The sequence below is a fragment of the Harpia harpyja genome, chromosome 2 (assembly GCF_026419915.1).
Source record: "Harpia harpyja isolate bHarHar1 chromosome 2, bHarHar1 primary haplotype, whole genome shotgun sequence".
Classification (NCBI taxonomy): Eukaryota; Metazoa; Chordata; class Aves; order Accipitriformes; family Accipitridae; genus Harpia; species Harpia harpyja.
In genome coordinates, this window is record NC_068941.1 from 53,109,245 (window position 1) to 53,133,424 (window position 24,180).

At 38.9% G+C, this 24,180-nt stretch overlaps 3 protein-coding genes across 3 annotated transcripts in view; 1 reads left to right on the plus strand and 2 right to left on the minus strand.

The window, feature by feature from the left end:
- The window catches only part of WWC2 (WW and C2 domain containing 2), a 111,244-nt gene extending 90,647 nt beyond the window's left edge, over nt 1-20,597 (plus strand). Inside the window, exons 15-23 of the mRNA XM_052779657.1 lie at nt 93-285; nt 2,528-2,692; nt 3,486-3,598; nt 4,600-4,792; nt 6,756-6,920; nt 9,449-9,541; nt 10,652-10,894; nt 15,761-15,888; nt 17,881-20,597. Of these exons, the coding sequence (XP_052635617.1) occupies nt 93-285; nt 2,528-2,692; nt 3,486-3,598; nt 4,600-4,792; nt 6,756-6,920; nt 9,449-9,541; nt 10,652-10,894; nt 15,761-15,888; nt 17,881-17,947 (1,360 nt within the window). The 3' untranslated portion in view covers nt 17,948-20,597. The remainder of the gene's footprint in view (nt 1-92; nt 286-2,527; nt 2,693-3,485; nt 3,599-4,599; nt 4,793-6,755; nt 6,921-9,448; nt 9,542-10,651; nt 10,895-15,760; nt 15,889-17,880) is intronic.
- An 844-nt stretch (nt 20,598-21,441) lies between these two features.
- On the minus strand, nt 21,442-22,607 carry LOC128139072 (claudin-22-like). The gene is given in 2 exon segments (XM_052781011.1): nt 21,442-21,816; nt 21,819-22,607. Coding segments are annotated over 2 exon segments (660 nt in total). The 5' UTR covers nt 22,104-22,607.
- Nucleotides 22,608-22,748: 141 nt separating this feature from the next.
- LOC128152551 (claudin-22-like) lies at nt 22,749-24,068 on the minus strand. The gene has a single exon (XM_052810913.1). The coding sequence runs from the start codon at nt 23,997-23,999 to the stop codon at nt 23,346-23,348; it is 654 nt and encodes a 217-aa protein (XP_052666873.1). The 5' UTR covers nt 24,000-24,068; the 3' UTR covers nt 22,749-23,345.
- Nucleotides 24,069-24,180: the final 112 nt, after the last annotated feature.

Genomic DNA, 24,180 nt, shown 5'->3' on the forward strand with positions numbered 1-24,180 from the left:
AGTCCTCTAGTTGATTGTGGTCAACTTCTATCATGTGTCACCAGCAAGTGCGAGTTTAAATACAAGTAAAGATTTTGTTTTGTTTCTGGCAGGTATGTTAGAGTAGCAGTACTTCCATGCTCAACTGATATCAGTTGCCTGTTCCGCACAAAAGTTCATCCTGCCATGGAAACCATTTTATTCAACGAGATATTCAGAGTAACCATTTCCCAAGTAACACTGCTACAGAAGACGCTGAGAGTAGATGTTTGTGCTGTCAGTAGAAGTCGTCGGGAAGAATGCTTGGTATGCAGTTTTATTTATTTCTGGCTTTTTTTGGCATGCATTTGTTTGTAGTGTCCCCTCTTTTTTTGATGGTCAAGGCTGCTAAAATTCCACAGTACTTGGAGACACTCTGAAGCACAACTTGGTTGTTGCTATAGTGCTTAAAATACTACCTTTCTCTGAAATTCCTGATACAGAAGTCTAATCCTAGATGGAAGTTTTAGGAGGTGTTTTGATAATTGTAACGCTGCATTACCTTAACCCTTTAATTACAGATTGATGCTCCATCTTTGCAGTTTTATACATAAAAAAATCCCCATAAACTTCATTGCAACATTACTCTAACACTAGATTTTAAATTAAAAGCTGAATAAGAGCCACAGTACGTCCAAAAAAAAAAAGCAAACCCTCATTATCACAGCTTGTAATAAAGAACAAACTAAATTACATTTTTGCACGTTGTTGTAGATTATATGATGTCCAACTTTTTAGTCTTTATGATCTGTAGAAATAATAAAAAGGCATGACATTCATAGACCAGCCTATTGGCACTTTTAAAATTTTGTTGTTAATTGTGTTCATCACCTAATTAGTGCTGAGACATTTACTTTCAAATTGCTTTTGCATGGTCTGGTACAACTCAGTTTAGTTTTTCACCATGAGTCCAACTTAGTAGCGCAGCAGGATTTTTAGTTACAACATGCTGAAGAGATGGTGGAATCTGGTGGGGTTCATCAGCTCCGACTACTGGGAACAGCCTCTCACTTTCAAAAATGCAGAAGTTAATTCCTGGGGAATGTGTTGGCCTTTTTCAGTATGTAAGAGGTTTTCCCCTCAGGTAAGAGAAGGGCAGTGGAACAAAAATGCAACAGAACGCAGGATACAAAGGTGAAGAAAAACACCCAACAACAACAAAACCCCACCAAAGACATAAGGGTTAATCACAAGATCAAAAGAAAGAGTTGGGCGTACCACCCTGTTGTGGTTTAACCCCAGCCAGCAACCAAGCACCACGCCGCTGCTCACTCACCTCCCTCACAGTGGGATGGAAGAGAGAATCAGAAGGGTACAAATGAAAAAACTCATGGGCTGAGATAAAGACAGTTTAATAAGTAAAGCAAAAGCTACGCACGGAAGCAAAGCAAAACAAGGAATTCATTTACCACTTCCCATCAGCAGGCAGGTGTTCAGCCATCTCCAGGAAAGCAGGGCTCCATCACGTGTAATGGTTACTTGGGAAGACAAACGCCATCACTCCGAACGTCCCCCCCCTTCCTCCTTCCCCCAGCTTTATATACTGAGCATGACGTCATATCGTCTGGCGTATCCCTTTGGTCAGTTGGGGTCAGCTGTCCCAGCTGTGTCCCCTCTCAACTTCTTGTGCCCCCCACAGCCTCCTCGCTGGTGGGGTGGTGGGAGAAGCAGAAAAGGCCTTGACTCTGTGTAAGCACTGCTCAGCAGTAACAAAAACATCTCGGCATTATCAACACTGTTTTCAGCACAAATCCAAAACATAACCCCATACCAACTACTGTGAAGAAAATTAACTCTATCCCAGCCAGAACCAGCACACACCCCCAGCAGAAAGCCCTGGGCGACATGATGAGAGTCTTGGCAAGAGCTATGTGCGCAGCCCAGTAGCTCTGAACATGATTTGCTTTGCCAAAGAAGAGACGATTTTAATCTCCGAGGCACAGCCCAAACACGAGTACTTCATAAGTTTTCCCAGAGTGCCAACTCAGTGTATGTCAGTACTTGTCCAAATGAAAGGGTTTGTTAATCTCTTTTACTGTCTTTTCATCTGCTTCCTCGCTGGTTAGAGCAAACAAGGTCATCTGTTATTGTTTGCCATATTGATGATTTTTATGGTGGAACAACTGAAAAATTGACTGAAACTTGCTGCTCTATGAGTTGATGCTGCAGGTTTCATTGGCGCAGTTTTTCATTATTGAATGCTGTAGAAAGCAGACGTGTGCATTACAGTGATATAGAGGTTTTTGTGTGTGTGCATGCGGGGAGAAATTCCACAGATTGAAATAAAAGATGGCAGAATGGATAATATGAAGGACCTTTCCATGTACTTCTGTTTGTTTATTTTAGCGAGAAGTGGAGGGAAATAGAAAATTGTACAGTTAAAAAGGGAAGTAAGATTCATGTCAAATTTGTGCTGCCTATTTTACATGATAAATACTGTAGAATTTTTTCAGCTGTTTTGTGGGAAACCAATTTCAACAATTTTCTTCCATTTTCTTATTTTGTGCAGGCTGGGACTCAGATCAGTCTGGCAGATTTATCGTTTTCTGATGAGACTTGTACTCTATGGTACAACCTGTTGCCTTGCAAGCAAATTCCTGGCAAAAAAAACAAGGAACAAAATGAAGAATCCATGTTTCTGTTAAGCAAGCAGTCATTGGACTCACTGGACTTGGTGAGCAGGCTATTACTGTAATAGCAAGAAAAAAGCCGTAGCCTCTAATTGTGCTGTTGCACTGTGGTTATTTGAATATGTGAATTGTCCTCCCCTGAAGGTCCAAAGCCCTGTTGTCTTGCAGGCACTTTTGTTTATAGTGACTTACTGTGGGAGTAGGTCCTGTATGGGGTTTCAGACTTGCTAGCAAGTGTGGATAGAGCTGATGCTTCTTAGCAGCATACAAAATTGCACTCCAATTTGAAATACTTCAGCTGTATTTCATTTTAAAAAGAATGTTATTGAAGAGCTTCCTTAAATTTACCATTTATTTTCATATGCACACATTAAAAATTGCTATTTATTAATTATTTTAATTTGCATACTTAAAGCCACTGCACTGAAAATGCTGTTTATTCAAAACACATACCAATTCTTCTGGTTAAATAAGCTTTTCTGCTTTAATACCTCAAGAGAACTATGTTAAAAAATGTAACTTTTAAGAACAACCTTTTTTTACCTGGGGATATTACGAGAGGGAGAGACAAGACATTAAAGGATGACAGGAGCATATTTGATTGCATTATCATTTTACAAACAATCTATTTTTGATTGAGATTTACTCTGTATAAAAACAATTGGTTAATGTGCTACACACTGACAATTCAAACCCCTTACACTTGTGATCTGAGTCATGTTTTTGCTGGCATCAGGGAGCAGCAGGGTAATACAGCTCTTGCAAGAGCTGTCATTTTTTTTACCTATGTTATGTATCACTCAATTCTGGTTTCATCTTCTCTTTCCTTGTGAGCAGGATGCTGTGTCAGCTCTGCTGGAGAGGACATCTGCTGAGCTAGAAGCAGTAGAACAAGAGCTGGCTGAAGATGAGGAGGAGGAGCAGGAGCAAAGGGGCTCTGAGGAAGACTGGTAAAGCCACTTTTGCTCCCTCACTGTTCATGCCTGAATGATTCCACTCATTCCTCCTATTCTTAGACAAATGAAAGGGCTGTACTTTCGGAGGAGATCATAGGCTCATGGAGCAGTTTGGGTTGGAAGGCACCTTTTAAAGAACATTTAGTCTAACCCCCCTGCCATGGGCAGGGACACTTGCTAGATCAGGTTGTTCAAAGCCCCGTCCAACCTGGCCTTGAACACTTCCAGTGATGGGGCATCCACAGCTTCTCTGGACAACCTGTTGCAGTTTCTCACCACCACGGGAATTGGGGTAAAGTCTTGTGTGGTCAATTCATTCACCTTCTTTTAGGTTTGCTATGTCTTGGCTGCTGTATTAACTCCTACTGCTGATGTTCCTCCACTCCATGTACATCTTCCTGTGCAACCACCTGGGGAGTCTAAGCCACTGGAGGTGTACTAGAACGTCTCATGTCAAATACTAGTTGCATTTACAATAATAAGCAACTAATAGGATTTGAAGAGAGAGCTGCTGTCTGACAAAGTGTGTGTGTGCTTCCATTGATAGTCTTGTTTTCGGAGAACTTGTGAGCTTTCCTGAGAAACAGATTTCTTACTAAATTGCTACGTTGAGTTCTGTTCCTGTGCAATTTCTTAGCTGCGGTGTAGAAATAATACATGCTTTATTATGAGGGAAGGGGAGACTCACTCATTTGTTTTCTGAATTTATTGCAACCAAAGTCCTTCAATGTTATCAACATACAGCTATTGAATGTAGTGCGGTGTTGTCATAATGATCTTGAAGGTGAACTGTAGTAGAGCTTGCTGGGTTTATTGGAGCATATAATGAAATGTGCCTTCACGTGAACTTAATGGAAGCATTTGGGTGATACTCTTGTTTTCCCTGTCAGGAAAATGCGTACATTGTACATGGGTGAAGGCCTAGGCCTTTGATACCTTTCTCTGGTGGGCTTTTTCAGTTTGAGAATAAGCCTGGGCTGCTTCTGTTCATACAGGTTGGAAATGCTTGCAGAAGCCTCTGATGAAATTGTGGATGAAGAGGAAGATGGCATTAAGCTGGCAGTAGAAAGCAACTGTACTGATGACATGGGATTACTCGTTGATGCACAGGAAACAAGTGAAGACAAGGACAGAGAGAATGGTGATGAGGCCCATGAAAGCCAGCAAGCTGCTATAATACTAACACTGGTGAATATCTTGAAATACACATTCCTATGGTATTTTACTGCATCTGAAGATTTATTTCTGAGCAGTTAATGTAGAAGTCTGCTGCATTTAAAATTTGATGTAGCCTTTGCTGTAGTGCTTGTCAGTATGTACTTTTAACGATATCGGTGTGGTCAATTCTGAACTATGAAGAGGACATTTAACAGATATGCGAGGCAGAACCTCTAAGTCAAAGACAATTAACCAAAAATCTGTATCTTCACTTTTTTTATTGCATAGGGAGAATATTCAAAATACAAGTGCAGTTCAGTAGCTTCAACTCGTGCATACTTAAAATACTTCTGCACATCTGTTTCATTGTTTCCTTTTTTTTTTTCCTGATTCATCTGATAAAGGGGGAAGGACAGAACAGGGGTCAAGATCTTTAAACCAATTAGGGGATTTCCTTATTTCTTCTCTCTATTTTAGGGTGTGAAATACAAAAACTGGCTTAGCAGAGAAGAGGAGGAAAGATTAATGAGCAGAAAATTCCAAAATGTGTATTAAACTGTGTACTATTGAACTACCCCCACAGTGCACATAACAAATTCTGATTCCATGTTCTTGTTAACCGTTTGCTTTACATCATATTCCACCTTTCTGAAAGCACTTTCAGTAAATTTTTAGTAAACATATCCCTGATGTGGTAGCACACACTCTAGAAATAAAATTTTTAGAACACCTTTCCGCATCTTAATGAAGACACTGTTGCATGCATTAAACCCACAGGTTCTGTAAAATAGAAAGGTAAAAACGCGAAGAATGACATCTCGTTCCTTCAAGTTAGTGACAATACAGAAGTTCAACACCTCCATGGACTTGCTGGAAACTGTAATTAACTTCCAATTAATGTGGCAAGATGCCATATGAGCTAAGGCCATGGTATAAAAGGACTGACAGTCTGCTGGGTAGCAAGCAAATACAGATCAAAGCCCAAACTCGGCAAGGGGAGACATCAAGGACAACATCTGAAGGTTAGGCACGCACACAAGTGTTTTGCTAAGCCCGGGCTGGATAGACCTGGATAGCGAGTGAAAGACATAGCAGACCTCATTGTAAAGCCAGCCACAGATCTTCGTGTGCCAGATCCTCTCAGGGTTGCAGTTGTGTTATTTAGGTCACTGTATTTATCACCTGCACATTGAAAACCATGAACCTTGCTAAATTACCCAAGTTGAAGAAAATGCCCCAGTGCACATCAGTAACATCAGAAGTGCCAGCTGCTGCAGTGCTTGTTCTAGCTTGGCTGTCAAGGTGATTGCTGCATGTAAGTAAGCACAGGCTGCACCACCTACAGGGATGTTGGCACCTGAGGCTCCCTGTGGCACATGTGGGGCAACTGTAGTAGGCAGCAGGTCGTTCTGCGGAACTGCAGCTAGCTAGTCTCTTCCCTGGGTTCACAAGGCTGGTGCAGCTCTGCAGGTTGCCATAAAGCAGCCCCGCTGGTGGGGCTTGGGGGACATATGACAGTATGTCTGGGAGAACCTGGGCAGTGTAACTTTCCCAGCTGCCCCTTTCAGTGTGCACAGGCGCCATCTCTAGCATGGCAGAACCTTGCTGTTCTGCAAATGCAGAACAAAATAAATATTAATATAAATGCGCAATAACGATAATAATAATGTCCACAAGTGGCAAAGCAAAACACTTGTTGCACCGTGGTTCCATCAGACCATCTGTAGGGCAGCAAAGGCCTTTCTGCAAAAGCTTTGGTTTTACTGGATACACAGAGTACCTTCAAAGACTCTTCGCACGCTGTTAAGTGTTTTGGGAATTTTGTGTTTCTTTACTCAGCATAGTTTCTGTGTATGTGCAAGATGCTTTTCACTGCTGGTCTTTTTCCATCTGCTGCAAGGTAACAATGGTTGTAAAATCCAAAGGCACAAAACCTATGTGGTGGCATGTGTCTGGATATAGTAGTTCTTATAAACTAAATTCCTTTTCATAGGTTGATAAAGAGACTAACACTGAGGAGTTGGTTAACGAGAACGCAACAGTCCGACCCAAGGACAGAGCCAGCTGGAGCTCAAGACAGCGTCCCTTTGTCAGGAACAGCATGATAGTGCGCTCACAAACCTTCTCTCCAGGCGAGCGTAACCAATACATCTGTAGGGTAAGAGGAAAAACACTTGGAAGGAAGAGCTATTAACTAAAGAGTCATTTAACTTCTTGGGAATGATGCATTAATGACAGTGAGTCATGTACCAATTTTCCCTGCAAGAGGCACAGCCTGTGCTTTCTCTAGATTCGTTCTTTCCATAACTGATCTGATGCATAGTAGAATTGACTTTCAGCAGAGTTGCGTACTCTTGCAGAACACCTTTAGTAGGGCAAAAATACATCCTATTGGAGAGAAGTAACATGGATGCCTGTGCTGGCTGTCTGCAAAAAGTGTGTTTCCCTGCATGTCAGCAACTACAGCTCTCACACAGCAAAATAATTTGTTAAAACATAGAATAGAGTTCACTGTAAACTGCCATTGCATTACCATATTTTAATAATGTAACCATTTAAGGGTAACAGTGTGGAAAGAGCTCCATCATCAATTTTAAATCTCACTTTGTATCTCAACTGGTTTTAAACCTGGGCAGCCCAAATCCTGCTGTAATTACATCTTTGAAAGACGTGCGAGCGCTGCCTAGGGGCTGAGTTTTAAACATGGCTTTGGCAACAAAGTTCTCCAGTCTTTCTAGATCCATGGTAGCATGGAAAAAAAAAAAGATTTAGATTGTCAGCCCTGTTGCTGCTAAACTAACTGTGAAAATCATGTGTTTAAAGATTTAAGCATGGATTACCAGCTCTATAGATTTTAATTTCAGGCACCTTAGAAAAGGCAGTTTATTTTGATCTTTAGTTTCTACAGGTTACTCACACAAGTATGACTTTTTTTTTAAAAATACTTATGCTTTAATTTTTCTCCAGTTCAGTTAGAGCTGGTTGTCTTAATCATTTGGGAACATTGAAGTTTATCACTTCTCTGTGATTATCATTGGCCTAAAAAAACCAAAATAATCTGTAGTTGATATCTACATACTTAAATAACTATTCCATACACCCTCCAGAATGAAACACAGCAGATCGTTTTGTAACAATCTTTACATAATTTGGGTAGATTACTGGCTGAATTCAGAACCTAACCTTCATCTTAATTCCTGTACACTGGAAATTAGGTGTATTGGCAGAAAAATACAGCCTTAGCTTACTGCCTGTGGAGGTCTTTGACAGGAAGTAACACTAGTTGCTCTGATAGTTTAGTTAGTATAAAATCCTGAGGTTTTTTGCATCTGGAAAACTGTTGGGCTTTTGTAGCTTTGAACATTGCTATGTACCTACTGCCAGAAGCCAGAATCTAAAAAAACATACCTTGAATAAACCATTCTCTTTGTCATGTACGGTATTGCCTGGAAGCAAAGTACCCTAGGAAAAATCCATGTTTGCACAGATTAATCTTTTGCAGTTTCAGAAATACTTGTAGTCCACTGTCGGGGCTCAAGAGTGGGCACTGTATCTGCGTCTGAGTTGACGGAGGGGGCTGAACAACGGGGGTCTCCCCAGTCCTAGTCCCCAGCTTGCACCGCAGGCATATCCAGCCTTGCTCGCTTTGTGGTGCCATAGTAGAGGAAAGCACCTGTTGGACACGCTCTGGCTAACTGCCAGCTGCTCTCTTTTCAGAAGAGATGGCCTAGCTTTAAGAAAGCACCTACTCTCATACGATGTTACAGCAAACACAAAGATTTTTGAGGCCTAAAGGACTGACCCAAAGTCTGTTGGTGCCTTTGAAAATCTCCCTTGAAAAGTGCATAAAGAACATCAGTGATGATAGCCACCTGTGCATATCCAGGGGTGGGCTCCCAGTAGTGGCTCCATAGTGAAGAGATGGATTTGTCTCTCGAAAGGTGTATTCATATTGCAAGAGGTGGTATTTCTCACCTCCAGCTCCCAGTCAGTCCTGTGTAAGCATGCTTCAGGGCTCTGGCTTTGGTTATTGAAATGTTAGCTGAATGATTCTTTTTGTCTGTCCTTTTCTGAAGAGGTGAAGTAAATATCCTGCAGATAGATGTTTCTGTTTCTCTGAAGTTTACCACCATGCATGCTGATGCATCTAATAATCTGTCTGCACTGATGTATGTGGAGCTAATGCTATAATTAAGCAGAAACTACTGCCGAGCTGTGGTGCATATTTTTGAGAAGCAGGAAGTGCTTCTGAAGGAGGCTGTAGGCACACCTATACTTATTACAAATAATAATACAAAAATACTGTTTGTTGGACAGGTGCATGTCTACAGTAATTTACGATCCCTGTAGTAAATTTGTTAAAGCCTGCCCCAGGTAAATGAAATCCGTAGTTTATAATCTGCAGCCAGACAGTGATTTGGCAGTACTTAATAACCTAACCGTAGTTATCTTCCTCGCATTTCTAAAGAGTCTACTTACCAGTTGTTCAGTAAGATCAATAGTTGTCTTGGTTTAGGAATAGAATTTTGGAGTAGACGCTTATTCTAGTTGAAAAATTGTTTACTTTATACTAAGAATGATCTACACGTATATCAACACTGAGGTTTTCTGTCTGGTTATATCAATACAGATGTAGTTGTATGTGAAGGTGCTTTATTTCTCTGTTTGTTATGTACATTTTGACAGTTGAATCGAAGTGACAGCGACAGTTCAACACTAGCCAAAAAGTCTCTCTTTGTGAGAAATGCCACAGAACGGCGGAGCCTAAGAGTTAAACGGGTATGTGCTACATTACCTGGACGTGGTTTAAAACAAAGTATGGAGAGAGAAGGAATAACAAACTACTTAAACAATATGCTTTATTTCAAGTATTTCAGCAAAAGCAATGCAAGTACCACATGTAGTCCTGTAGTTCCAGGTTGAAATCTTAACACGGTGGTCTCAGTCCTACATCATCCCCACCGACAAAGCTTATGTTGCTCTATTTGTGGCTGAACCAGCAGCAAGACACTGGTGCTTAGCATCGTGGCATTTACTGTTGAACTTTAGCTTGTTACTGTCAAACGGATCTGGGTTAAAGAACCTGAATATTACAAAGTGACCCAAGATGGCTTATGCTGCACAAAAGTCAACACCAGCAACATATATCTTGAGCAAATTTTGGTGGAAATTTCAGGGATCCAGATGTCCTTTTAAAGGGGATGTACTCTTCTCCAAGAGTATTTTGAGTAGCAAAAGGATTCAAGGACAAGAGAGTAAGATTGTATTTCTCTTGCATGGAGGTCATTCTTAAATAAGTTGAGAGAGTTATGTTTTAATCTTGATTGTAACTAAAAAAACCACTTCTGCGGAAGGGTTGTTACCAGGTAGCAGGATTACATTTGGCATAAGAAAGAAATATTGAATAGTCTGGGATGGCTTCTCCTGCCTGACTTACTCATGTGAAAAGTCACTGTGAAAGGATAGTAAATAATGTAAAATACACTAAAGAAATGCATGTTTACAGAGTTCATAACATTATGTGTTTGTTTAGGCCTTGAAAAAGCAAATGTTAATAAAAATAAAGAATGTAGTTGAAATCTATGGGGAAGTCTGTGTAGTGTTGATCTCCTGGCATTGTGTCATCCTGGGGATCAGAATAGGTCTTTTGTTTTTAACCTGTAAATATATCATGGTACATCTGGTTGGAGAAACTTTTGCATTTATTTTTAGCTAGTGACTGAAGAAAAATTCCAGAATAGATGAATTTTTGCACTTGGATCTCATCATAGTAGCTTTCTGCTAAAGAAGAACAGAAAACATTTGAGCTTTTCTGACTGTATTATGTGAAACCCTACACTAGTCTCTCTAGATATTAATTTTTATTGTTCTGTCTCCCAAATGATTTAGCCTGTTTGCCAACCAATCATGCGAAGAGCTACGCAAGAGTGCCCCATACGCACTTCCCTTGACTTGGAGCTGGACCTCCAGGCATCACGCACAAGACAGAATCGTCTGAATGATGAGCTTCAGGCCTTGCGGGATCTTAAACAAAAGCTTGAGGAAATGAAAGGTAGAGGAGAGACAGACCTTCCCCTGTGTGTGCTAGAGGATGAACGATTCCAGAAACTCTTGAAACAAGCTGAAAAACAGGTATGAGCAGCATACAGAAATTGTGTGAGTGAATATGCATATGCCCCTACCTTTTCTATAAATTTGTTAAAGAATTCAGTCTAGCATGTTAAAAGATTTTTACAGAAGCTCACATTTGTCTAATTACATCTCTGAATTACGCAGTGTAAACAATATTTCTTTATTATTCAATACTACAGCATTTAAACCTAGAATTTGAGGTAGTATTTTTCTAGTGCCCTCTAAACACTTTAGTAATTCACAGTAAAAACACTATTATTTGGAGTAATAGTTGTGGTTGGTGTAGTAAAATAGCATTTACTTAAAATTTAATTTAAAATTCTCATGTCCCAGCTGTACTCCTACAGACATGTATGTGCTTTTTGTCCTTCAACATCAGTTGATTTGCAGTCTGCACAGAACTTGTAGCCAAAGATGTTTGTAACAGGTAGAGAGAGGCAATGACCATTACTCATAGTGGTAGGGACATGTGGGAAAGGCAGTACTTCCACTGTGGTTTATTTCCTTTTCAGGACATACTTGTTCTAGTTTTGGCAAAGGAAAGCCAAATTCTATTCTCTATGTGATCGTCTCTTAAAACAATACAAGTATATATGCACTGTCCCTAAACTGCCGTAAGGTAATGGGATACCCTCATGTGGATAAAAGACAAAAAACAGGATAGAATGAGTGAGAGGCAACAGTGACAAGTTGGAACATGGAAAATTCCAACAAGATACATTAAAAAGTTGCATGCTGTGGGGTTTTTGTTATGTTTTGAGGAGGTTGGTGGTTTTTTTAAATTGTGAGGGTGATCATACACTGGGATAGGGGCCTAGAGAGGTTGTAAACAAAAACCCAACCTCCACAGTTGGAGATAGTCGGAACCTAACTAGACAAGACCCTGAATACCCAGCTCTAGCTTCACCTACTCTGAGCAGGAGGTTGAAGTAGATGCCTTCTGTAGCCCCCTTCCCATCTATGTCCATCAATGTACATTAGTTTTCAACGGGGGAAGGTTGCTAGTGACATCCAGGAAGGAGTTGTACTCTTTAGCTATTTATGGTTGATAGAGATTAGTGTTTTGATGACACCAAGATATTCAGAGTAGTAAAAATGGAAAGCAGTTTTAACACGGTGCAGAGGACCTTCTTTCTAATATATAAGCAACAGTTGTTGGGTTTGTTGTTTTGCTTTTTTAAAAGCTGAATGTCAGTAAATAGCCTTGTGTAGAGGAGGGAAGAGATGATCCCAATATTTGCATATACAAAGCTGAGCTCTGAATTAGCTGTTAGGAATGAGATACTTCGGATATAAGAAACAAAAACGTCAGCAAAAACATCACAGTGATCAGCAGATGTCAAAAAGCAAGTAAGACGGGTATTAGTAAGAAGAAAAGTTGGAACAAAACAAATCATTGTTTTATGATATAAATACATGTTATGCCTGTAACTTAAACATTGTTCAGTTCTGGTTCCTCTTCTCAAAGTGGATAATGAAACTACAGAGTGTCAACAAGGATGGTCAAAGGAAAAAACAGCTTCCATGTTAGGAGCGGCTAAGTAGCTACAACTGAAGTCTATAAAATCATGGGTGAGGTGGAGAACAGCAAATTAATCATTATCTTTTATTACACAGGAAGTAGGGAATTGAAGAAGTGGCAGGTTAAATGCAAGCAAACATAGCACAATATTTAGAAACTGTAAAAACGTTTTCCATGGAACACTGAGTGCTGCAAGTTTGCATAGGTTCAAAAAACAGTTTGATAAAGTCATGAAGAAAAATCCATCAGAGGTCAATAACCATAATGATATCACCTACTTCAAGAAGTCCTTGACTGTCTGATAGCTTAGGAAACAAAACTTTCTCCCAATATGTTCTCCCAGCTCTATGTTTATGCCCTGTTCTGTCTTCTCTGTCGTCCTGTCTCTCTTTCCTTGGCATCCACTATTGACTATAGCTAGTGGAGTTCTAAAATGGCTATAAAATACTAGCAGAGTTTAGGCCAAGCATTTACAAGTGTTCTGAAAAACGCTTGGGCAAAATGGGATAAGACAATGCAATGTTTAAACATCACACAATGTAACTGTGTGGGTTTTTTTACCATGTGAATTCATTGGATGGATTTTATCTTTCTCAGTTTTATCCCATAAAAATAGTAGCTTATATAAAGGAAGCATAGCTAAATTTATTTAGAAGTTCATAGTTTATATTTACTGCGGGATAGAAATGATAATTTTTAATTCTTTATTTAATTTAAAACTACTCCCCCTCTAAAGCTATTCCTGCTAGAATAGAGTATGCCTCTGCAACATTTAATTTTATAAATCCTTTGGATTTACGCTTTCTTATTTCAGCTGGCTCTTTCAAGGCAGCAGATAGGTTTGTCATATTTTATATCTCTGGTGTCAGTGATCAACACCATGACACACACTGCAATGAGGAATAAGAGTAATAATATACGTTCCTAAAATATATGCAATCTGCAGCACAGCATTTAAGTCCTTCTTTCCAAGCTAAAAGTCAGAACAATGATCACAGCCACTCCACCTCTTTTGAAGAGCACTTACAAAGTTTCTAGAGATATTTCTACCCTTAAAATCATTGCAGCCTTCCCCTGTGGAGCAAAACAACCCTGAGAATGCTGTACTCTGCTGTCAGTGTTTCCTCTTGGGTTAGCAAAACACAGCAGCCTAGAGAACATTGTCATAGATTATTTTTTAGATCCTGCAGGCATTATAATGGCGCAGACTAATGCAGCAGCTGGAAGTGCCAGAGAAATTGAGAGAGTCTCAAGTGAAAAATGAAACTGCAGATGTGGGGGATGTTGAAAATCAGTGCTAGCACACAGTTACTCTGCTTGAAGCCAAATACACAGACTCCCTTCCCTCCCCTTCCTACCACACCTTCCTAAGTACAGCAAGTACATAAAGCCTATGTACATAAAGTACATAATACCTGCAGATCAGAAAACGGTAATTCTGTGCACCAGAAGCATTTTCTCTTATTGAGATTGCATTTTTGTGAGAAATCATGCAGTATTTCAAAGTTTGAGTCTTAAATCCTTATACAAGTAAGTTTTCAGACACCTAGTGTCCTCTGAAGTACTTCCTCTTTGTGTATGTCCAGAAATGATTACTGTGAATATCTGTAAAGATCTTGTTCTTTTCAGTACCTCTTCTATGTAGAGGTAATCTGTAATTATGTCGTCAATACCACAAATACGTCCTTGTTCCAGTGTTTGGTGTCTAGTACAGTTAACAGTTTTTCTTTAGATTCACTTTATTCTATACAAAAACCACTGAAGGTCAAGACAGGAATTAGGGTTTCAGCTTTAATTTTGATAGTGTTTCTTCTTTGTTATCTCACGCTTAAGCTAAGCACAGACACAGAGATTCCTATCTGGCACTTATTTTTGGCAGATAAGTGCCAGATTTTTGGTACTCGCTGAATGTATGGCCAAGGTATTAGTGTGCTTTTCTGTATTCTATATAGATGGAGGATTCACTGTCTTCATAAAACACTTGAGAAATATGATGTAAATATAAACCTGGTCATGTACATAACTTCTCACATGCATACTCTTAGAGGCATTGGGCTGAAATCAAAGTTTCTCTGAGAGCATCCTGAAAAAATAGCAGGATTGAAAAAATTAAAAAGGAGTACATAGTAACAGAGAATATGAAAACAAAGAAGTCACTTATGCTGCTAACCTGAAATGCAGTAGTCACAAGAATCTCGTGTATAGTTAGAGAAAAGATAAAATTAGAAAATTTTGAAATATTGTATGTTTAGTGCTTTGATGAAAAATATTAACTAGGGGACCTGATAAAACATATGGCCAGTGACATATGTAAAATTAAGACACTACCAGTTGTAGATTGCAAATTGCTGTTCACTAACTAATAAGGAAAACAATATTTATAGGTTAATTTCATTTTAAAATCATAGCTATTTTGGAGTTGGGGACTGAAGAAGTTAACAGCAGTATAAGCTGTTATACTTATGAAAGGGTGGTGTTCTTTAATGTAAAACACTTCCATCTAAAACACTGGAGTGCGTTTCAACAGATAGGGTACCACTACCCTGCTGTGAACAGCAATACTGATGTACAGAAATACTGTAACTTAGAAGTGCGTATGTAGCTGCTCAACAATATTCACATCAAGAAAGATCCTTAATCTGTTGTTACCACTGGTGTTCTGTTCGCTTGACTTTTACACCTCTACAATGCAAATGAAAAAAATTGAGTCTTACATGCAAAACAGGTGTCGTGTCATGAATAAAAGCACAAAAGTTCATGAATATTAATATTGCTAACAAGGGCAACAAAACTTGAAAGTTTTGCATGGAGGAGGAAAGTTTCTCAACAAAACTTTGAGAGCATGCCTCCTCTATTTTTCTTTTGTGTGTTATTTTAGAGTAGGTACAGGCAACTTTCCTGAGAGCTTTCATTAGGAAATAAAAGTATTTTACGTGGGAAGAGAATCACTGTCTCCCAGTTCTAAAAAGGTATTTGGATAGACGACACTTGTTTGTACAAATTTAGGTGTTGTCTAACTATAGCCCTAAGAAATATCTCACCAAAATTTATAACACCTAGTAGCCACCTGTGATGGCATGGGATTTGCTCTATTTATTTTTTTCAGGAAAAGCTCTGTTACCTTATTTTGTGCCCATGGCTTAGGCTTGTGATGTCAGTCTTCTGTCTTGCTGACCCTTTGCATAGAGATTTTCATAGAATCATTTAGGTTGGAAAAGACCTTTGAGTCCAGCCATAAACCTAACACTGCCAAGTGTTTTCCTTGACACAGAAGGATTTGCCATTTCTTTGAAATGAGTAGTTGTTCATTATTAGCAAAACATAGTTATTTTTCCTGTTTACAGGCTGAGCAGTCAAAAGAAGAACAGAAACAAGGTTTAAGTGCTGAGAAATTGATGAGGAAAGCTTCTAAGGATGTATGCCGGTTGCGGGAGCAGAGCCAGAAAGTGCCACTGCAGGTGCAGTCATTCAGGTATGGCCTGCTCTGCTTTTCATGCTCTTTTTAATGTAGTGAAGTAACATGAATTATTTCCAAATATGATCAGACATGCCCTGTAACATTAATCAAAAATCCACACACCTTTGAATTTGCGAGAAACATCATACATTTCTGACATAGCTCAAAGTTGGAGTTTCAAAGGACCAGGCCTTGGTGACTTGCTCACGTGGCAGTATGTCAGCTGAGCTGTGGTGGTGAGGACGAAGAGTGAAAAGTTTCAGACCGCTGTGTGGACATCTGCTGTGGGCAAGCACGTGTGTGACCATTGCCGTGGCTTGCCTCACCCACAGTAGGCTGACGGTGAGCTTTAAGTAATGGGATCTTTTCTGGTGATGGCAGGTGCCTGAAGCAAATGGCCTTATTGTAGTAGAACAGTGTGCATCTCATCAGGAAACTGATTAACAATTGCTTGTGCCTTGCTCAAGACTTATTATTCAAGAAAGATCTTGAATCCCTCCTCCTTTTTGTTTCCTGTCTCCTTTTGGTTGCGGGAACAGCAACCGATTACATGAAGCAATTAATCAAGTGTTCTTGCTTAGCATAAGCCAGAATGAACACTTGCTATCTCAAACCTTAATTCTAACTAGTCTGAATTCCTAAAAGGCTGGACAGTAAGTGGCAGGCTAGCAGCCTGAAGGCCACAGTTATATATAAACATAAATATAAAACTGGTGATTGAAAAATACAGTGCTTACTCTTCCACGTAGAAACAGTACTGCAAGCTAATTTAATCTGTTTTGTCACTAACACACATTTTTAAAGTCTGGTTTCTGGATTCCTGTATAGGAAATTTACATCAGCTGCTAACAAGTGTAAGGATTTTTCTCCTTTTTTAACCCAGTCTGTTTTGAGCAGTTTGAGAAATCCATAAGCAAATAGGGGCCTGTGAGGCACATACATGCAGAATCAAAGCAAGAAAGAAAGGAAGGGGGGTCCTCCGCAATGAAGCATCACAGCTGAGCTATTCATCTTCAGCATGAAATTCAGAGCATCTTCAAACAGTTTTCACTTGCTGTGCAAGTCTTGAGAAAGAGTTTTGGTCAGTGCTGGTCATTTAACAGTGATCACAAACAGACCGCTGCCCAAATTTACAGGAACGTGTAATAGTGCTCAAGACACCATTCCCCTGCAAGAAGGGTATCGTAAGACTCCATTCTCCTTTTATCTTCTAATCACCACACAACTAGCCAAGGAATCCAGTTTACGTAATTGATTTTGCTCTGAGCTACTGTTTTTGATGGGAACTCAAGCTTCGCTAGTGGAAAACACTGTTTAGTCTACTGGACAAATAGTTACCTCCTCAGGGTGAATTGTACGCGCCCTGCTAGTTGGACTTGTTACAGTGCTGTGGCCTCACACACTAATCACACAGAGGCATTTCTGAAGCTCTCAAGAAGAATGACTCTTCTGAGCTTTAATTTTTATGCCCCCAATACTTATCATCTGCTTCCTAGGCTGCTGGCAGACAAGCTTGTATAAACTTGTTATGCTTCAGTAATCTCTAAGTTCATAGGAGACAGAAACAGTAACAGCACAGGGGAAGCAACTAGAGAATGGCTTGACAATTCTGCTTCTCTGAGTCTTGCCCAGACCCAATTTTTTTTCCCCTTGAGTCAGGATAAAAGGTTTTATTTTGCCTTTTTGTCCCCCCCACTGAAATATCATCATAGGAAATTCAGTGACTAGATCGATATTTCAGTCTCATCACTGCAGTTATTAATGAAATATTGATTATTTTTTTCTTTTTCAAAATTGGAGCTGCTTTTGACATAAACCTGCCTAAGAAGGGAATAATGTCAGAATGTCACATTTGTAAATAAATTCACTGTGTGTTTTCCTCACTGTATATTTTCCAAACCTGTATTTTAAAGAACTATGCTGTAACATGAGCAACTCTACAGCAGATGACTTTGGAGTCATGCCATAAATAGTAAAATAATAACTTGTTTTCTTTTCTAATTTCAGGGAGAAGATAGCATACTTCACAAGAGCAAAGATCAGTATACCAGCCCTTCCAGCTGATGATGTATAATTATGCATTTGCATTGAAGTGTTTTTTCTGCTTGTTCATCTCTTTTCAGATGAACTTTGTAGTTCCAGTGACCTGCTTTAAAAATCTTCTATTTTACATTCACTATTGATATGTTTATTTGTAAAATATAGTGAATTGAATTGTTGTATGCTTAAAAAATGGCAAAAAACCCCAACAACCAGAAAACCAAAGTAGATTAATTTTGGTATACTGATGCTGATTTTGTACAGTTTGTATGTATTGCATGTGTGTTTTTATTTTGTAAAGATGGAACAAAGGAACAAAGGCAGTACTAAGCATGTATCCTGTTGAACTGCACTGTGTTGAGAAATATTACGTTCAACAGAAGATTGTTTATCTTTTCACTATTTTCATGTGAGCAGACTGTGAAGATGGCTGTTTTGCCATGCAATGTTTTTGTACAAGAGTGTGACTTTTATAGTTTAAAGTTAACCACAAGCGTAAGCTCCTTTCCAAAACATCAAGGCTGCCTCACAACAGCTGCTAATTAGATCCATCACCCACATTGGAATTTTGTTTCTGAAAACAAATGTCTTCTGTTTTTGTTTTTTAATACTTTGTAGGAAGAGACAGAGTTCAGAGTTTAGTTTTGTGAATGTACAGTACTTTAACCTGCACTAAATGGTTTCTTGCATCTGCGGGAGAGTAAGAAAGGCAAGGCAGACAAGTAACCCTAAAAACTAATTGTGAGACTACCAAAATGGGCAGCTGCTTTCTGAACTGGAAGCTGAATCAAATTCATAATACCAATATTGACATCAGAATAGTTATATCCACTGTACACGATGTTAATCTTTTGTCCTAGAGGGTATCTTATTGCCAACTAGGAAAACTTAAAAGTGTTTGTTAGGTTTACAAGTATGAAGATGTTTCATTAAAGTATTTGTACCAGAAGAAAAATCTGCCATATACTAACTCAGATATCATAAGTCTTGCTGGTAGGGTAAATCCTTTCTCAAAAAGAAAAGCTCCCAACTAGAAGTCTTCACATATTTCGGTACAATAAATAACATTTTTAAAAATACACAATTGACCCTGTATGCAGTTGAGGGTGCACGGTTTAATAAATAGATGTGAATGGCATGTTTCAAATTTGTCTTACATGAAGCAGCCAGCTAGGAGGAAGCATCAACTTGGATGCATTCTGTTAGAAGTCCAGAACATTAGAGGTAGGTGTTTAAGCAGCCCTGTCTTGGTAAAGCAGTTGGGGTCTTATCTTCTGTGGGTACTGTGTAAGTAGGTGGACATTGCAGAAAACAGAATTATTTCATTTTCTACTTAATATGTTGCACTCAGATGTATTTAATTCACTGACTAAAGTTTTCTTCCCCAAGCAACAAGCCACATATGCATGGACTTCATCTTTCAAAAGGCTATAATTACTTGATGAGAAAATGGAAGCAAATATAACTACACTATGGTAGCAGCTGTCTTAAATTCAAAGTGACAGTTCTGTGATGAGAGGTCTGTGTAACACCTAAGGGTTTTCTTATGCGCAAATACATCAGTTCACTTAAATGTATAGCCAAACATGCTATTTTGGGCAAGATGACTGATTGAACATCCTTTATGAATGCCCCATTTGTTTTTTGTTTCTTGGGTTTGAGATAATATTCGTGTTTGAAAGGTCAATTTAAAAATAAACAAACAAATCTGGAATTATTTAATGTAGAGGTGAAATGAAGGTTGACAGTTTCAACTTCTCAATTTGATTATATAAGTTGTTTGTAGAATGATGTTTAGAGGTGTACTTTATGATTTTTCTTTTATTTATTTACAGTCTTATTTATGTTCTGTTTAATATAGTTCAGTTCTGGCCATAAAAATATTTGACATTAAGTATGCAATTGTGAAAAATATTTAGAGCTGTCTAAATTCTTGCTAGATTAGCTGTTTCTCCTCACATGTTGAATAATTTTTTAAAAAAAGTATTATTGTCTGATTTGTAAGCATGAGGTGAGGTCAAAATTTAAGTATTGCTGGCTTTAGCTTGCAAATCTCATTTAAAAATGAGAGGCTTAAACATACTCATGCTCCTCATTTTCCAAATTCATAAAGTTGAACATATTTGTAGGCAGCTTTTAAGAATTTTCTGGGTTTGGAGTTTTGGGGGTTTTATACTAATTCAGATTATTCACACTTGAAACACTCAATAGAATAAGCTAAAATAATACATACAAGTAAACCCCCCTCAGTTTAAAATTATAAATATTACTCTTGAAGTGGAATTTACTCTGCACAGCAGGGTATAACAAATGTAATTAGTTCTGTTTCCAGGTACCAATGTCACTGCAGTTGCATATATCAAAATCTAAATATTACTGGTAGAAGAATATTTAGCCAAATGAGCAAAGTTTAGCAGAAATTGTAACAGAACACAAATCAAATAATTTTAAGATTTTTTTTTTTTACTATTGCTATGTTTATACTGTATTAAATATCAAATGCTCAGGACTGAACTAAATATTTAATCAGGTTATATTCTGAATGTGTTTCTGTTCTAATTTTGTATGTAAGAGTATGCAAGTACATCACATAGATTAACTTGTCTCTGCACTTTCCATGTGTTTCAGTGATTGGAAAATACATTTTTTAACAAAGCTCTTTTCCAGACCAGTGTTTGATTTAATTCTTTTATTGCTGTTCTATGTCTTTATATGCTCTTTGCAGAAACAGATGGCTGCTACAGCTTTGTCAGTGTAAAATCATTGCCATTTCTAGAAAGTTCACATCAATCACTGACAAGTCTTAGGATGAGTTATATAGAAACTGATTCATATACTTTAAGTTAGTTCTTCACATTCATGAAGTAAAAGCTACAATAGCAATGAACATGGTCAACTCTCCACTGGACAACATCTCATTATTATTCAGAAATACTGGCTTTCCTTAGAGAAAGATTGTGCAGGGATATGTTCAATCATTCTCTCTCTCTCTCACACACACACAATGGAGGATCTTGCATTACATGACACTATTTCTGAGAACATTTAGTTTACTGTAAATGATACAGGTCCAGGGAACTTCATTCAGGGTTGTACTGTATTAGGTTTTTGTAATGTATGTTGAACTGACACTACAAACTTTCAGGACTTAAACTAATATTTTTGTAAAAAAGACATTGTTAAAAGCAGCCCCAGTAAGCGTTCAGCCATTTAAAATATGGTCAAGTCTCTGTGCATGCCTAGAGATTAAAAATTTTATAGTCACTTATCCTAAAAAAAAAAAAACCAAACAACCAAAAACCTACAAAAACAACATCTGCAAGTGATCAGATTTTGGAGAAATACAGTGGTGACTTAAATCTCCATAGCTCATCAATTAATGTTAATTAAAATTGAAGGTAAGTAGTGATTAAAGGAACTACTTTGTAAGAAACAATCCCCCCACCCCGATCTTGTAAACAGTAGCCTGTCTGTTCAGCAGACCTTTCTTGCTGTTATGCAAGAGTAAGAAATCTGAAAACCTGATATCTACCCTTTTAAAAGTCTGTTTCCAGCTTCCAGATGTTGATACCTGTTGATACCTGCCGTTGCATACTGCTCTGGTAATTGATGGTCAGATGATAAGCAGATTGTGGAGAGGAGTAGAGATCCTCCTAGAATTATAAAAAATCCACCAAACCAACCACTGAACAGTGCATCCCCTATTTCCCATCTGGGCACAATCTCTGGGATGTCTTCATCCCAAAATTCCTGGATTATAGTATGGGCAACCCAAGAAACAGGGACTAGGGCCAGAACTCCAGACATCCACAGGAGTATTCCTCCAAGTAGTAACAGCTGTTTCTTCAGCTTCTGCTCTGTATCCTCCACCTTTAGGCAGTCCAAACCAAGACTAGAGATCACACAAGGCTCAGAAGTCCTAGCCCATTCGATGTAGATACTAAAATCCTGGAAATCTTGAATTCTAGAGGCAAAGCCGGGAAAGAATCAAAATCTTTACACTGTGTTCCTCCTACATCTTGGACTACACAGGTTTGCCAGAGTCCCATGGTCCAAAGCTCCAGTACATTTAAGTCTAAGCTGAGATTTTTCCAGTCTGATAAATAGTTACAGGTACCAGTTAAAACCCATCCTAGTACAGACAACAGAAATCCAGCTAACTGTAGCCTGTGCCTGTGGACCGAGTTCATTTTTAACACTCACAGAAGCTCTAAACCACTCACTTTTGCGGACACTGTTCAATTCTTGGTCATACCGAACATAAACAAAAGTTAAAACAATGCTTTATAAAGCATGAAGTACTCCTCCCCCTCCTGCTTTGTGGTGCCTGGTTCCACCTGCAGTGTTTGGGGGACAGGGAAGTAGTGTGGTAAACCAGTAGCTGAAGGGTGTGGCCACAGCTGGGCTCACCTTTCATTAGTTTTGGGTTTTTTTTTTTTTAAGAAAAGCATGTATTTTGCTTTCCATCAGTCTGCTAAAGCATTACAACAGTTCTGTTAGTTTTGGCATCTCACAGTTTGTTTTTAAATTAAGTTTTAATACCACATTGATACATTTCTACTTAGAGCAAATGAAGCTGTCTGCTTTGTGGCCAGTTAAATATCATTCGTTTAAAGTCCAGGGTTACACATTCAGAGCAACATGTTGCTGTAAGTGAATGGACCTTAAGGAGCCTTTGATGGGATGCATGCCTCAATACCTGTATCGGAAGAAAATTGTGTAAGTATTTTTTTAAAGCAGCATTTCTCAGCCCATATTTGGTGCATAAAGTATGCAGGTGCCGGAAACGCCTAGAATAACTTCTATGGGCAGCTTAATGTGCTAGACTGGGAAAACACAATTGACTTACTGGGTATGAAGCACCTACCCTGTAACACCCCATGCACAAAAAGACATCTGCAAAGCTTGCTAGAATTTCAGAAACCTACAGTTTCCTTAGCACAACAATTTCCAAATACACAGAAAAATTTGATGCAATGCATGTATTTAGACTGTTCCGGATGTAAAAACGCAAGTCTGTACGTCACTGCATTAGGCAAGTGGAAAATTGCAACAGGGAATCAAGCTTTGAGGCTCATTTAATTGGTTGTGTATGAAAAGGAAGCATATTTTGATTAAAAGCCAAGCTGTAAGAGAACATGCATATTCATTTTCAGGATTTTACAGTGCACTTGAGAAAGCAAAAGCACTTTTTCTGCATAGTCTATGAAAACTTCAGCATTCTGCTGTGAAACAAAGTTTTAAACAGGTGAGAAAGCAGGTGAGAAAACACACCACCTTCCAATACCAGTTATGGAAAAAACAGGCATAAGTTTAGGAAATCAGCTAAGTAACAAAAAGTCCTTTGAATTACTACTGGAACAAGCTTCTGGCTTGCGCTAGGGTTTGAAAAAGATAAGGCAGTCTTTCTGTACTGTTTAAAACCTTCCATTTTAAGGTCTAGTTTCAGTTTCCACGTGTTGACACTGATCTTGCTCTTCTGGTACTGCGTAATGGACCGAAGATGGATGGACTTCAGTTGAACAGATTGTGCAATTGAGTAGGGATCCTCCTAATATAAGACAAAATCCAGCAAGCCAGCCAACAAATAACGCTTCCCCAAAATCCCACCTGGGAACAATATCTGGTATATTCTCATCCCAGAATTCCTGAACTGTGGAATGGGCAACCCAAGAAACTGGGACAATAGCTGTAATCCCCGATATCCAGAAGAGCAATCCTCCAAACAGCAACAGCCGTTTCTTTTGTTCCTGTTGTCTTTCACCAATTTTCAAACAGTCCAACCCAAATCCTGAGAGCAAGAGGCCCAAAAACCCCAATCCATTGGAAAAAAACATCAAAATCCTAGAAATCCTGAGCTCTGGAGGCAAAGCTAGGAAAGAATCAAAGTCCTTGCACTGCATTCCCCCTTCTTCCTGGACAACACAAGCTTGCCAGAGTCCCATGGTCCAGATCTCCAGTTCATTCAGTTCCAAGTTAAGATTTTTCCACTGGGGTAAATAGGTAGTGAGACAGGATAGGACCCATCCCAACAGAGAGACTAGTATGCCACTTAATTGCATCATTGGTCGATAGACCAAGGCCATTATAAGAGCAGAGTCCTAAAAGCCTGAGGAGGAAGGTCTCCCCAGCAGTTCTGTAACAACTGCTACCTTGAGTGATGGTGGAAGCAATGACGATTTTAGTTCTCTGCTGCCCCAAATATAAGCCCTTGCTATTAACCCTTTGTAAGCTCTGAAACACTTTTTTGTTCTTCACGCATATAAA

What these genes read in the sequence shown, in the direction of transcription:
- LOC128152551 (XM_052810913.1), bottom strand. Translation starts at nt 23,999, where the DNA reads ATGGCCTTGGTCTATCGACCAATGATGCAATTAAGTGGCATACTAGTC.